Raw genomic sequence first — 15,733 nt, 5'->3', positions numbered from 1 at the left:
TTGAAGACAAGGTATTTAAACAATGCACTCATTTGCAAGTGTGATATGCATTCTGGCATAGGAATAATAAGGTAAATCCCCATAATGCACATTCCTTTAACTGTGTTCTTGTGTTAAAAAGGAACGGATAGCAAGTAACCCATAACTACAAACTAAAACTGGAACAGAGACATCAGTCTTAAAGAATAAATAGAATTTGATCTAGCTTTCTCTTTCATCATTGCAGCCTTCCATCTCATCAAATAATGGTGTACACAGAAGTGGTTAATTCTGTCAAGCGTTGTCTCATGGGGCTTGGTACGGCAGTCTGTGATACATTTGCTCAGAGGAGGACTATGGGCTAATAATGTATATGATTTGCCAGTCTTTGTTCGGTCAGCTGAGCTTCCCCTTTCCATTCAGCTTTTCCACTAGACCTCCAAATTGTCAGTGTCCAGTGGTCATGGCCATCAGTTATTGTCGATGCCCACCATCTTTATATCTTGCTTGCAGAAATCCTTGAGGTGCATATATAGCCACCCAGGGGTTAGTGATCTAATGGCTACTTTCGTGCAAAAAAGATCTTTGAGTATTCAGCCATCAACCAGCTGACAAATATCATTGGTTTTGCAATACCAAGTACTTTAATGAAATTAGCATACATCTGAGCTAATGATCTTGTTCTGCCAAAGATACCACCTGGTGCAAAGGATAAATCTGACCAAATACATTCTGTTATTCTCTTCAACCCCTATATGTGAAAATTCCACACTTTCCGGGTAAGGACATTTTTCCTAAATTTTCTCCCACACTCATTGCTGTTTTTGTTTTATTATTTACAGCCCCCACATCTGATCTTGCCCATTATTGAAAACATCGCCTCTAAGTTTACTTCATCACAACCCTTTCATAATTCCAAAGATCTCTATCAAGTCACCCCTCTGTCTTCTCCTTACTGGAGAAGGGAGTCCCAGCCTGTCAATCATTCCAGTTGCTGAAAATGTCACAACTTCACAAGGACGCAATTATGCAATTCACAAGCAAGAGATGTAAAGGCAGAAAGCGAGATGGCAAGATCAGGTGGTGAATACACAACAACTGAGCCCGAGTAAACTCAAACTTATATGGATTGTTAAAGTATTAACACTACTCTATGATTCTCCTCAAGGGTTCATGGGTATTTGCAAACTTAAACCAAGTTAGACAGCAATGAGGAGGAATTTCTTTCTCTTAAGGTGGTCAATCAATGGAAGTCTTTATCACAAAGGGCTATAGAAATTGGATATTTATGTATAGTCAAGGCTGAAATAGACATTGTTTATCAGTCAGAGAATCAGGGGTTATAGGGAAAGAGCACGGAAGTGGAGTCAAGGATTATTAGATCAGCCATGGCCTCATTGAATGGTGGAGCAGATTCGATGAGCCAAATGGCCTACTTCTCCTCCCATGTTTTATCGTCTTATGTTCTGGATCTTGAGATTCTTTACCTAAGATTTTCTAGAACAAAAAGAAGCCAGCTGGTCTGGTGTTTATACTTGCCAACTCATGAGGTTACATGGTTTAGGAGGAGAATTCCAGAATTGACAGCTAGGCAACCAAGAGCCAAAAATAATCACCCATAATATTGCATTGGTATTCTTGGACTGTTCTTTCATTTGCTGTTTAACCGTATATCCCACTTAAAATCTGCCAACTGTAATTATTTATAAAGGTCCACAATTTTTTCAACAAATAAGTTGGCAATAATTAAAGAATGTACTCTAATTACAGTTAGGAATAACATCAATGTAGTGAAATAAAAACAGTGCAGTGAAACTAGCCAAGAACTTTGCAATACTTGGAGCATGGACAATGAGATATATTGTGAAGTGTTGACAGGTGATATCAGATCGCAGCATGAATCAGCAGATAAGTAAATTAGAACATTGGCTGCAAATTTGCTAAGATGCCCTGGTTAGCTTGGGGTCATAAGGGAGGAGGCCACTTATTTTCCATTACCATTAGTTTAACATTTTGGGATGTGTTTTGTTTATGATTCCACACACAGTAGGAAGAGTTTCTTTAAAAGCAGCGAAATCCCAGAAGGAAATGCTTGTGCAGTGAGGTTTTCGTGTCCACTTAAGAAGATGCACAGGGCCTTGGTTTGGTGTCTCATCTGAAAGATGGCACCTGCAATAGTATCATGGTCTCTCAGTGCTGGGGATGTCAGGCTGGATTAGGTGGTCACTGTATTGCAGGATTCAGTGAACCTTCTTAATTTCCTATTTCCATTCTACAATGTCCAACACTTCAATAATTCATGCCCGTCTATCAATATAGTGAATCATCACAATAGGAAGTTATAGATATTAAAATTACAGTCAAGTCTTTCAAGGTGACTTCAGTGTTGATTTGGTCATGGTACTGAAAGTATTGACATTGGAGACTGAATTAAACTCCATCTAATCTGATGATATCACACAATCTTGGGTGGGAAAATTGGGAAAATAGCTTTCGATTTTGATGTTATTTATGTCTTCCAATAATCCTAATAATCCTAATGAGCTTACTGGTTAATGTATCATGCAATATATTATATCTTAACACAAGAACCTCTACTTTTTTTAAGACTCACTACTTGTTTTGTTTTATGCTGTGATTTGTTGTCCAACCCTAATTGCCCTTGTCTCCAATTAGCTCAGATGGTAGTTAAGAGTTAACCACCCTCTAGGTCTGAAGTCACATGTAAGCCAGACCATGTTAGGGTTTCCTTCCCTAAAACACATTAGTGAACCAGATGGATTTTACAACAGTTGGCAATTCTTACATGGTCAAAGTGAAGACTGCAGATGTCTCCGCCTGCCCCTGCCCCACCGAACATCTCTCCTCATAACTCGACACCATTCTGCGCCCCCTCCTTGGTCCAGGAACTCCCCACTTACATACGGGACACTACCCATACTCTCCACCTACTGGGTGACTTTTAGTTCCCCAGCCCACAACACTTCATCTTCACCATGGACATCCAGTCCCTCTATACATCCATCTGCCATGGCAAAGGTCTTCAATCCCTCCATTTCTCCCTCTCCCACCGACCCAACCAGTACCTCGCCACCAACACACTCATTCAATTGTTGAAATTGGTCCTCACCCTCAACAACTTCTCCTTCAAATCCACCCAATTCCTTCAGACCAAAGGGGTAGCCATAGGCTCCAGCTTTCCAGCCTCTTCCCATGATACACGGAACAGTCCATCTTCAGCAGTTACACCGGTACCATCCCCACTTTATCTTCCACTGTATTGATGATTGTAACGTTGTCATCTCATGCTCCCACGTGGAGATTGAACAGTTCGTGAACTTCACTAACACCATCCATCCTGATGTCAAGTTCACATGGGCACCTGAAACACTCTTCTTTCTGGACCTCTCTGTCTCTGTCCCCTGGCAACTGACTTAACATGGACATTTATTTCAAACCCACCAACTCCCACAACTACCTGGACTACATCTCCTCCCACCTCTGTTCCTGTAAAAATGCAATCCCTTACTCCCAATTCTTCTGCCTCCATCGAATCAGCTCCCAGGAGGAGGAATTGCACTCTCAGACATCCCAGATGTCCTCTTATTTCAAGGACCACAATTTCGTCTCCCATGTTATCAACAATGCCGTCCAGCACATCTCCTTCACTACGTGCACCTTTGCCCTTGAAGCCCGTCCCTCCAACTGCAACAGGGATAGAACCTCCCTGGTCCTCAGCTTCCACCCCATTAATCTCCAGATACAGCGCATTGTCCTTCGCCATTTCTGCTATCTATAATCAGACCTCACAACCAAAGCTATATTTTCTTCCCCATCCCTATCTACGTTCTGCAGAGACCATTCCCTCCATGACTCCCTCATTAGGTCCACGCTCCTCACCAACCCAACCTCCTCACCCCTGCCGCCGCACAAGGTGTAAAACCTATGCCCACACCGACCCCCTCACCTCCATCCAAGGCCCCAAAGGATCTTTTCATATCTGATGGAGATTTTCCTGCACATCCACCCACCTCATCTACTGAGTCCGTTGCTTTCAATTTGGTCTCCTCTACATTGGGGAGACAAGACGCCAATTCGCAGAGTGTTTCAGGGAACATCTCTGCGACACACATATCAAACAACCTCACTGCCCTATGGCCGACCACTTCAACACCCCCTCCCACTGCCCAAGGACATGCAAGTCCTGGGCCTCCTCCACTGATGGCTTGAGGAAGAATGCCTCATCTTCCACCTTCAATCACATGGCATCAACATCGACCTCACCAGTTTCCAAATCTCCTCTCCCCCTACCTCATCCCAGATCCAACCCTCCAACTCAGCACCATCCTCTTGATCTGTCCTACCTGTCCATCTTCCTTCCCATCTATCCACTCATCCTCCCCACCGACCTACCACAATTACCTCCCACCTGCATCCAACTATCACCTTCCCAGCTACCTTTCTGCCAGCCCCACCATCCTATTTATCTCTCAGCCTGCTTCCCCCACCACATTCCTGATGAAGAACTTATGCCCGAAATGTCGGCTGTCCTGCACCTCAGATACTTGCCTGACCTGCTATGCTTTGCCAGTGCCACACTTTGTACATGGTTACCATAAGGCTGAGCTTTTTTGAATTCCAGATTTAATTAGATTCTAATGTCACCAGCTGTCATTGCAATTTGCCCGTGGCCCTGGCTTACCAGTTCTAGAAATAGTACTGCAATGCCACTGAACTAAATAGGCCCTTAGACACAGTCAAGAAAAGAGGAATGGTGGCAGTATCCTACCACCTACAAATACAACCATCAGGAGAATTATTCACACAAAGGAGGTTGGAAATATGGATCTCGCTCCCAAAAAAACCATTGAGGAGTGAGGGTATCAATTGAAAGCTCAAAAAATAAAATTATTTGCACTTTTGTTATGCATTGTTATGTGACATTTTGTTAGTAATGGTTATAAAGTCATGATGAAGTGTTAAGATACCAATACTGCGCATGAATTGCAGAAGGGCTGACTATTTCCATGTCCCTGTCATGTGACTGTCATAGATCTCTAGTGTGCCAGTTCTAATCGTTCCACACTTAAATATCTATCTTTCTGGCCTACTTTATGAAGCACAAACATCACTACAACTCAACTCTAAACCATGATCTCACATTTCAGAAACACTCTAATTCCTCAGTTAAAAGGTATTCTAAACCACTCTGATGTTATCAAGCATTTATATTCACATAATTGTTGCCAGCAAATACTAATGGGTATAATCTGACATTGATAGGTATGCAGGCATCCGGCACAGGAAAGTATCCAACATATCAGCAACAAGGAACACATCAAAGCTTTGTTCCAGTTACCCTATATAAGTACCACTGTCACTCATAGGTTGCTGATGACACAGGTAAGGCTATGAAATGCTGTTTTAGCTACAAGCACCACTTTTAGAGGAAAAAACACCTCACACATGGTCCATGCAAAGCACTTCACACATACATATTTATTAACCCAAACATTGATCCATGTTCAGTGATCAAATCAGGATGGCATTCAGATTATCAAAAAAAATTTTGATGGTGGTGACAGCTTAGGCAGCATCCAGGCTCCTCAGCTCAGGAATCTTCCATTCCATCTGTTCATTTTTTTTCTTTCCCTTCTCGTTCGATCTTTTTTAAACTTTTGTAGTTTTATTTTAAGCTAACTTACCCTTGGAGTGGTGGTGACATCATTGGAGTGGCTGAGGGCCAGAGCAAAGTGGGTTGGAGGTCCATGGGAAGTGGGAACCAGGCAGCAAGCTGGAGGCCCGGGAGGAGCAGGAATGGGCAATGAGCTGGGGGCCCCGGGAGGAGGGACAGCCAATGGGCCGGAGGCCCAAGGGAGGCAGGGACAGTCAGTGGGCTGGAGGAGTAGGGGCAGGCAGTGGGCTGGAAGCCTGGGAGGAGCAAGGACGGCAGCAGGCTGGAGGCCCGGGAGAGCAGGGAAAGCCAATGGGCTGGAGGCCCAAGGGGAGTGAGTATGGCCAGTGGCCTGGAGGCTGAGGAGAGTGGGTGTGGCCAGTGGGCTGGAGGCCTGTAGAGAGTGGGTGTGGCCAGTGGGCTGGAGGCCTGTAGAGAGTGGGTGTGGCCAGTGGGCTGGATGCCTTTGGGAAGTTGGCACAGCCAGTGGGCTAGAGGCCCAGGGGAGTGGGTATGGCCAATGGATTAGAGGCTTGGGGGAGCAGGGACAGCCAGTGGGCTGGAGGCCTGTGGGGAGTGGGTGTGGCAAGTGGGCTGAAGGCCCGGGGAGTGGCAATGGCCAGTGGGCTGGAGGCCTGTGGGGAGTGGGTGTGGCCAGTGAGCTGGAGGCTGGGGGGGCAGTGGGTATGGCCAGTGGGCTAGAGGCCCAGGGAAGTGGGTATGGCCAGTGGATTTGAGGCTTGGGGGAGCATGGATAGCCACTAGGCTGGAGGCCTGTGAGGAGCGGGTGTGGCAAGTGGCCTGGAGGCCTGAGGGGAGTGGGTGTAGCCAGTGGGCTGGAGGCCGCGGAGCAGTGGGTATGGCCAGTAGGCTGGAGGTCTGAGGGGAAAGGGGACGGACACAGGGCTGGCGGCCTGAAGTGGGGACGGTTGTGGCACTGGGATTGGGTGCATGTTGTCAGCGAGTTGCGAGTCCAGTCAGATCACCTGTGAGTACCTCCTGCATTGATCGACTGGAGGCCATTTGTCATGTTTATCTATTTAACTTTAGTTCTTATTTTTTCTAACTTATACTATGAATAACTATAAGGTAATGTAACTTTTTTCCTTTATGTATTTAGTATCTAAGATTTGTACCTAGGTACTTTGTACCCAAGATGGAGCCACATGGGGTGACATGGCAAACTTTTCACTGTACTTCTATACTTGAGTACGTGTAACATTAAACCTAATTCTAATTCCATGAAATTCAACAAAGCATTTTAGCAACAATCATTCAAAGATTAACATTCATATAAATGCACCACCCAAATATGAGGATTGAGATCATATGCTGAATCATTGTCTCCATTAATCAGAAATGCAATTTCCTACATATGCATTGTAAATTTGCCAAATGTAGTGATTAGTTAACCCACTGGACAATGTGTGGCCAATCAACCGCTTACAAGGTTCTAATATTAACACAAGAATGTTGAATTTTGTATGTTGAATGTAATTATTGAGTGTTACTGATGCTTTCAACTATTGTATGCTGGACAGTCTCAGAGGGTTGAATGCTGTGACGGTACGATGACTTTAAGAGATGTATTTTGTTCTGGGTTTTTTTGATAAGGAGAAATTGAGACTGGGGTCCCAAACAGTCTGTTCCAATCCAATAATGTAAACAGCTTGTGAGGTCTTGGTTTTTTCAAAACATTGGAACAATAGAAGTAGCCAGAAGGGGTGAAGCTAGACTTCCACAGAATCAAGGTTTAGTTTAGCTTTCAGTAGTTGTTCGGGTTTTGAAGTTGCCATATATCTCTCATTTTTACAGCCAAATGTTTGGGTTCTCTCTCTCTGCCAGAATTTTCTCTTGTTTTTCTCTCCTGGACTGGAGAAACATTGCATGTGAGATAATCTGTTTTACTGAATTTGTCTTTGCCAAGGGGTGTGCTTATGTTGGAACAGTTGCTATTTAGTAGTTAAATAATCAAATGGAATGGCATTGCCATTTCTCAAAGGGAAAAGAGGCAATTTTGTATCAAGGCAAAGAATAAAACCAGGAAGGCATGGTACCTTTTTAAGACAGCTACATAACACCAAGATGTGTCATGCAGTCATTCACTCTCAATGTATTGGAGTCATTGCTTAATCAGTTGCTTCTGTGATGTACAGAACATCAGTAAGCAGAGAACTGAGATTGTGTGGACATCTGTGATATTTTAGCCTTGCAAACATTAGATGTTGTAAATAAACTTCAAGGCAAGTATCTTACAAGAACCCATATCTATGTGTTAAACATGTTACATGAGCTAGCATATTGTGCTACACTCAGACCATGTCATACTAGCAGTAGCATTAGACCCAGGAGTTTATATCACAATAATACATTAATTCTCAATTGTGTTTTCAAATCTCTCTCTGCTCATGCCCCTCCTTAACTCTGTAACCTCTTGCAGATTCAAATTTGGCCTTTTAGAAATGCCCAATGTGAGCCACAGCGTGATTATCAAGGTGCCTTCAGTTGCCAGGACTCTAAGTGCTTAAATTTCTTTCCTAAACTCTTTTCTTCATTCATGATGCTTCTTAAAGTCTATCACTTAAATTTCATTATGTGGCAATTTTTAGTGATAATTCTTATCATCTCTGGAACCTATGCAGTGTTAAAGATACAATATAAATGCAAGTTGTTGCTTTGGGTCAAAGTCTAAGAAGGGTATAAGCACACATCAGTAAAAAAATTCAGTGACACAGTTTAACAGTAATCTCTTTACTTGCTCAAAGAAAGTTTAGGCTCCAGTCCTCGGTATTCAAAGTGATACAGTAAAAAGGCAAATGTAAAATTAAAAATTGCACGTTTACTCATTTTTGATGTGTTTTTCAGTTAAAGTCTTGTTGCAAACATGAAGTAAATAATTATTTCAAACTGACAAATGCTTTCTAATGTTCGTGTAACACAGTCAAAATGGTAATTTGCTTGATAAATAATCAGCATCTGGAGTGATACAGGCTTTGAGTAAATATCCAGTTACTTCCTAAAATGTGGTCTAATTCTGATATCTAAGCCATTTGCACTGGCTGCTCTTTATGTTGCAGACTAAGATGTTGGTTTAATAAGAGAGTAATCCATTGCTTTAGTCAAGCATTCACGAGCCACATTGATACATTCTTGGTGTTTTACATTATTTTCCAATTTGCTAATGACTGTCAGGATTTCCAGCATTTCACTCTCAATCAGCTTTTTGCCAATTTCCTTGTCTGCCTCCATCAAGTTGTAAACAATGACCAGGCCTCGGTGCTGAATTTCCACATTGTCGTGGATACAGAGTCGCTGCAAGATTTCGAGCCACTGAGCAGTCTGCGCACAAAGACAGAAACAAAATCCAATCAAGATTCCTTCAAAAGTCTGCTCCAATGTGTTAACAAGCTCTTGTGAGGCACTATGGCTACGGGGACCATGTGAGAACCAAAGTAGCAGCATGGTCAAAAAGGCCAAGAGAGTTACTAGTGACTGACCAAGGAATGGATTGTCATTAATGATTTGAACGTTAGAGATAGGGAGGCATGTCACAATGAGGGGATTTGAAAACATGGATGGGAATTTTAAGTTTGAGTTAATGCTCATAACTGGATTAGCGCAATGATGTGGGGGAAATGGAGTGTGGTGCACAGAAGTGATTGAGTGGCTGAGTTTTAGATTGACTCAAGATTACAGAAGGTGGAATTTGAAAGGCCATTGAAATAGTCAGCTCCAGTTCATCATAAATGTTCATCAGATTGTCCCAGGGATAAGAGGACATTGTCCATGCATGAGAAACTGAACAAATTGGATCCATGCTCTCTCAAGATAAGAAGAATGAGAGGTGAGATCATTGAAACTTACAAGATTCTTAATGGGCTTTAAAGGATAAATGCTGAAAAGGTGATCCCCCTGGCTGGAGTGTCTAAAGCTTGAGGTGCGTGTTGGCAGACTTTTAGGACAAGGACATCAATTATTTAGGACTGAGATGAGGAGACATTTCAATTCTCCATTTCATCATGGATACTATATAGTTAAGTATTTCTAAGGTATGAAATCAATAGATTTTACAGAATAGAATTAAGGGATATGGTGACTGAGCAGAAAAGTCGAGTTGAACCAGAAGGCTCTATCTGATCAAATTTAATAGCAAAGGAGACTTGAGAAGCTAAATGACCTATTCTTTTTCCAATTTCTTCTGGTCTTGTGTACAAGTGGAAGTCATGATGTTACCAAGTGGAACATATAGATGGGAAATACTGGGAGGCCAAAAATGGGTTGTGATGGTTCTGGAGTGGGAAGAGAAGCCAGTACAGGTAATTCTCTGTTTGGATAAGAGGATGCAGGTGAGGAGCAATCCCGGTCAGCTAAGCAATGGTGGTGATGCAATGGAGGGGGTTAATATAGTCTACGGTTTCAGAAAAGTCAAGAAGGATGTACAGCTATGGTTTACAAGAGCACACAAGTTTGGTGCTTTTTACTGATGGCACACCCAGTGGCATTATCATGTGAAGTATTGACTACCTTGCATTTCTACAGAGCGTTTCACAACTTCAAGACATTCCAAAGCACTTCATGGCTAATACAGTACACATGAAATGCTGTGCGTGCTGTAATGTACAAAATGAAGCAGCAAGATCGAAGATAATTTATCTTGAATATGTTCATCAGGAATAAATATTAGCTAGGTCATTCCACCTATTCTTTGTTGAATAATAGCAATTTTGTTTTATGACCACTTGAGAGGGCAGATTGGGCCTACTTAATGTTATGCTGTGTCTTCCTATATTTCAACAATGCTGACCGTGCTTCAGAAGCACTTCATTGGTTGTAAAGCATTTGTAGGCTGCTATATGAATGCAAGCTCTTTCTAATGTTAAGGATTATAGGATCATGCTAGTCCTGCAATTGCCAACAGATGACACTCACCACTCTTGTCAACTTGTGGCAGAGTTCCTTCCGGCTAGCGGTAAGCATGGCAACAGCTCCTGCAGCTGCCACCTGGATCTTTACGTCATCTTCACCACAGAGTAGTACCAATAGCTTCATTCGGTCATTTCCTTCAGCCACAAAACGTTCTTGAACCTTAATAATGACAGAAGGACTTCAGGCTCTAATGACTGCTGTGGAAGTACTTTGCTCGATCTTAAGAGAGTCGAATTGTTTTACACTATTAATAATAATCATTCCTTCAATAGTACTTTGGGACCGATCTTGCTGGGACACAATTGGCACGTTAAAAACACAGGCTGTTATTAATAGAACACATCACCAAGTTCAGGGCAAAGGGAAGAGATACAGTGTAAGTTGTGAATCTCCAGAACTTGCCATTTGATCTACTCTGCTTCACACAAACAGCATCTCATCTTTAGCCCCCTTGCTATTTCTAATAATAGATTTGCACAATAAATTGTTTCTAAACTCATTGCAGGAAGTTAGGCTGATAATTAACAGTGTAAGTCCTTTACACTAATGACAATTTATACAGTGGCAATCATGTTCTTCAACAATTTCCGCCGTTGAGTCTCTCTCATGCATGACTTGCATCGTTGTTGGAAGTTTTGTTAATTTCTTTCAAATTAATCTCCCTTCGATGTTTTTTTTTCTTTATCTCTCTGTTCCTCTTCAGTCTTTTTTTCTCTTTCTTTATTTAGTTTTTGGGACCTCTCTCAAAACAAATTCACATTATGTCTTTCTCCATTGTTCAACTGCTTATTTTGTAATCCATAAATCTCACCTTTTGAAGAGAGAGACTGTTCTGTTGTTCACTGAGATTCCATTTGTCCCTGCTATACCATTGGTAATTCACACTCTCACTAAATTATGTTGCAAAATATTTGAAGAAAAAAGGTGCAGGAAAGGATATAAGTAACATGACAAGCAGTGGTATGCCTCACTAGATCAAAATCTGGGCCAACAGTGGAACAGATTAAGTTGTGGCTGAATGATAATTGGACTATGTTCATTTTAACTTGGAGATTGTATCAGTTTCTATAGGACAAAGGAACTTTTAAGTACATCCCTTTCCCATACTATTTTCACTTCTAAAACTGTTCACAATTGACAAACAATATCCACTTTTTACCCTTTAATTTTGAATAATAGTCACACTAATACTTTCTGTTGATATTCACTTACATCCTTGCAGACAACCATGTTGCACATACATTCAGTGGCTGCTTGTCGAATTTGATCATGTTCCTCAAACATGTAACATTCAATCTCAGGCAATGCCTTCTCCTTGATTATTTTTTGCCTAAAAAGAGAAAGGAAGACTTCCATTTATAGAGCAAGTTTCACAATTGTGAGACACCTCAAAGTGCTTTAAGCATAACAAAGTGCTTCTGAAGTCTAGTCGCTGTTGAAAATGAAGGAAATACACCAGCTAAATTGCATGCATGTTCCCACAAGCCACAATGGCATTAATGACCAGATAATGGGTAGCAAGGTGGCTACGGGTAGCACGGCGGCTACAGGTAACATGGTAGTTTATGGGCAGCACTGTGGCTCAGTGGTTAGCACTGCGGCTCAGTGGCTAGCACTGCTACCTCACAGTTCAGGGACCCAGGTTCAATTCCAGCCTCAGGCGACCGTCTGTGTGGAATTTGCATATTCTCCCTGTGCCTGCGTGGGTTTCCTCTGGATGCTCTGGTTTCCTTCCACAATCTAAAAATGTGCAGGTTAGGTGAATTGGCCAAGCTAAATTGCCTATAGAGTTAGGTGCATTAGTCAGGGGTAAATATGGGGAATGGGTTACTCTTCGGAGGGTCGGTGTGGACTTGTTGGGCTGAAGGGTCTGTTTCCATACTGTAGGAAATCTAATCTAATAATCTGCTTTTATAGTGGGATAAGTGATTTTTGGCTGAGGGATACATGTCGGCCAGGACACTATGGAGACTGATAGTGTTGTGGGATTGATTACACTTACTTGGGAAGACAGACAGGTCATGCAGAAGACAGCATCTCTGATACTGTAGCACTTATACAGTATCACAGTGAATGTATCAGGCCAGATTTACAGCTCAAGGCTGTGGAATCAGACCTGAACTCTTAACTTGCTGACTCGGAGGGTAGAATGTTAGCCCTGTACCACAGCTGATGTAAAAAATGTTAGAAAATGGGACAAGGTAATTAATAAGACTTGAAAAAGCTACAATAGGGTGAGAGTAGGTGGAATCTTCTACCTGCACATGGCCACTGGGATGGTTCATCCCCAAGATTCTCCACTACTGGAATCTTGTCCCCCCACCGTCAGGTGCAGTATGCTTTATTCCTCCTCTGTGGGTGGGCTGAATGAACTCCAAGTGGGAATTCCATGCCTCACTGAGCGGAAGGACCACCCTATGGAGTCCCACAAGTGCTTGCTAGCATGCACACCAGAACCATGGGCAGGCCCAAGCAGGTATCCCCATGGCAATCCAGGTATGCCCAGGGGCTTTAGGCTAGGGTTAATTTTCTCAACTGAAGGACATGGAGGAGACTAACAGTCCAGTGGCAGGATTTAAAGATGAAGATTTGAAGGAAAATAGGGTGCTATCTTCTTGAGGGTGTTCGCCAATTGGGCGAGGGGTACTCTCCAACACCAGCACCCTGTTTATTCCTGCCATTATAAGCACTTTAAAAAAGGTCTGTGCATCCTTCACCTGCCTGCTTCTGACAATAGCCATATTGTGATGTAGGTGGAATAACACAGGGGTCAATTTAACAAGCTCAGCTGGCCCTTCTTTTTATTTATTTATAGTGTGTAAACATCAGGTTTGTTAGATTTATAACCAACCAGCTGGATGGCTGCCAGATTTCTCCCATGCACCTGTCCTCTGTGATTTCCCTCACAGTGTTACATTCTCCGTAGATGCTGTCAAACATCTGCCCACCATTTTCAGCATTCTGCTTTAATTGTCTTGTGATGTACTCAGGTGGTAAATCTGACAAAAGATAGCCTATTATCCCTGGTGTTGGACCTCTACTAGAGCAGACTTTTCTGCAGCCGTGTACATTATTTTTCATTTTCATCTCTAATTGATCCATTAATGCAAAATATCAACTCAATTGATGTCTAGAAAAATGCTCTTAGCATGCCGAAGCACTCATGCACGTCCATTCATCATGCTTTGTCTTGGCAATTGCAGTGTGTGCAAATACATTTAATGTTTGCAAGCTGCTTTACTCCATTGCATTAAAAAAAACACATTTACTTATTAAAAACTTCTTTCGGAATCACTCCTTTAGATACCATTTGTGAAATAAAATTTGTTCAAGATTTGAAACTGTGAGCAATTCTGGCTCTCAGATTATGAAAGAATTTGGAGGCAATGAGTAAGATGCAACATTATTTAACAAGTGGGAGCTGGAATAGGTCACTCAACACTTTAAGCACACTTCATTCAATGAAAATCAAGGCTGATACAATATTTTCTCGCACCTTCCCCATTTCCCTTGATGCTTTTAATCTGGAGAAATCTATCGATCTCTGTCTTGAACATAATCATTGACTGAGCCTCCACAGCCCTCTGGGGAAGAAGATTGTAAAGATTCATCTTCCACTGAGTGAGGAAATTCCTCTCATCTCAGTCCTAAATGTCCTGTCCCTAACAGGTGAAAAAGCATCCTTCCATCGACCAGTTCTCTGAACTGACCCCACTGGAATTAACAACTTTGTACCCAATTCCACCAGATGTGGCGCCCACCATTCCACTCTGACCTGACACACGCACATACACCTAACCCAATGACACCTCCCTCTACCTGATCCCATTTGGAACTGAGACCCCTCCCCGGACAACATGGATTTGTGCATGAGTCTTAGAGTCGAGGACATTTAGAAGCTGGGAATAGGTGATTGGTGGGTTTGTTGGTTAATAATGGCATTAGCACAATGGAGACAGATTATATTAATTCAGGAAACCAGGATTGGGAAACAGTTTGGATAGGAACAGGAACAGGTAAATGCACAAAGTCACTTGTGGGAATTTTATACAAGTTCTCTTAACAATGGCTATATGGTAGGGTGAAACAGAAAGGAAAAAAATAATGTGAGAAAGGCACAGCAATAATCATGAGAGATTGTAATCTATGTATATTGACTGGAAAAGTTGAATGGAAAAAAGTAATGAAGATGAGAAGCTTAGAATGCTTTTGAGAGAGTTTCTTAGAATGTAGGCTGTACCTGCCATTGTGCAAGATAGGGTTAATTAATGATCTCATAGTGATGGTGCCCTTAGGTAGCAGCAGAATAATATGATTGCATTTTGCATTCATTTTGAGGGGGAAAGGATGGGTCGTAGATTTTCTTAAAAATTTAAACAAAGGAAATTATAAAGACATGTAAGCATGGCTGTCTAAAGTGACTTGACTTTCAAAAATTAGATTAAAGGACAAGTTAGTAAAGATTCAGAGGCAGACCTTTCAGGGTATATTTCAAAAGGCACGGAATATATACTTTCCAAAAAGTCAGGAAAAACCTAAGGAATGGTTACAAACCTTCTGTGTCTCACAAAAAATGTTAAAGATAGTATCAAACATAAATAAAAACATTTTAAGTGTGCAAAGATAGGGCAGAATATAGAAATAAAACACAAAGAATAATCAGAAAATGGAAGAATGGAAACATTAGAGCGGGAGGGAAAGCTAACCTCTGGACAGATGCATGGCAGACGCAGTTTAATGTGGATAAATGCATGGTTATCCACTTTGGTGGCAAGAACAGGAAGGCAGATTACTACCTAAATAGAGTCAAGTTAGGTAAAGGGGCAGTACAAAGGGACCTGGGTGTTCTTGTACATCAGTCAATGAAGGTAGGCATGCAGGTACAGCAGGTAGTGAAGAAGGCTAATAGCATGCTGGCCTTCATAACAAGAGGGATTGAGTATCGAAGCAAAGAGGTTCTTCTGCAGCTGTACAGGGCCCTGGTGAGACCACACCTGGAGTACTGTGTGCAGTTCTGGTCTCCAAATTTGAGGAAAGATATTCTGACTATTGAGGGAGTGCAGCGTAGGTTCACGAGGTCAATTCCTGGAATGGCAGGACTATCTTATGTTGAAAGATTGGAGCAACTGGGCTTGTATACCCTTAAATTTAGAA

At 42.1% G+C, this 15,733-nt stretch overlaps 1 protein-coding gene across 3 annotated transcripts in view; it reads right to left on the bottom strand.

The window, feature by feature from the left end:
• Positions 1 to 8,436: 8,436 nt before the first annotated feature.
• The window catches only part of unc45b (unc-45 myosin chaperone B), a 76,625-nt gene continuing 69,328 nt past the window's right edge, over positions 8,437 to 15,733 (bottom strand). For all 3 annotated transcript variants that reach the window (XM_060846060.1, XM_060846068.1, XM_060846077.1), the window contains exons 18-20: positions 11,792 to 11,909; positions 10,583 to 10,738; positions 8,437 to 8,992 (exon numbers count right to left, since the gene is read on the bottom strand). In XM_060846060.1, coding sequence (XP_060702043.1) covers positions 8,732 to 8,992; positions 10,583 to 10,738; positions 11,792 to 11,909 — 535 coding nt within the window. In that variant the 3' untranslated portion in view covers positions 8,437 to 8,731. The remainder of the gene's footprint in view (positions 8,993 to 10,582; positions 10,739 to 11,791; positions 11,910 to 15,733) is intronic.

Source organism: Hemiscyllium ocellatum, chromosome 2, assembly GCF_020745735.1.
Source record: "Hemiscyllium ocellatum isolate sHemOce1 chromosome 2, sHemOce1.pat.X.cur, whole genome shotgun sequence".
Taxonomy (NCBI): domain Eukaryota; kingdom Metazoa; phylum Chordata; class Chondrichthyes; order Orectolobiformes; family Hemiscylliidae; genus Hemiscyllium; species Hemiscyllium ocellatum.
The sequence above is the reverse complement of the archived record's forward strand: the minus strand, read 5'-3'. Positions and strand labels throughout refer to the sequence as shown.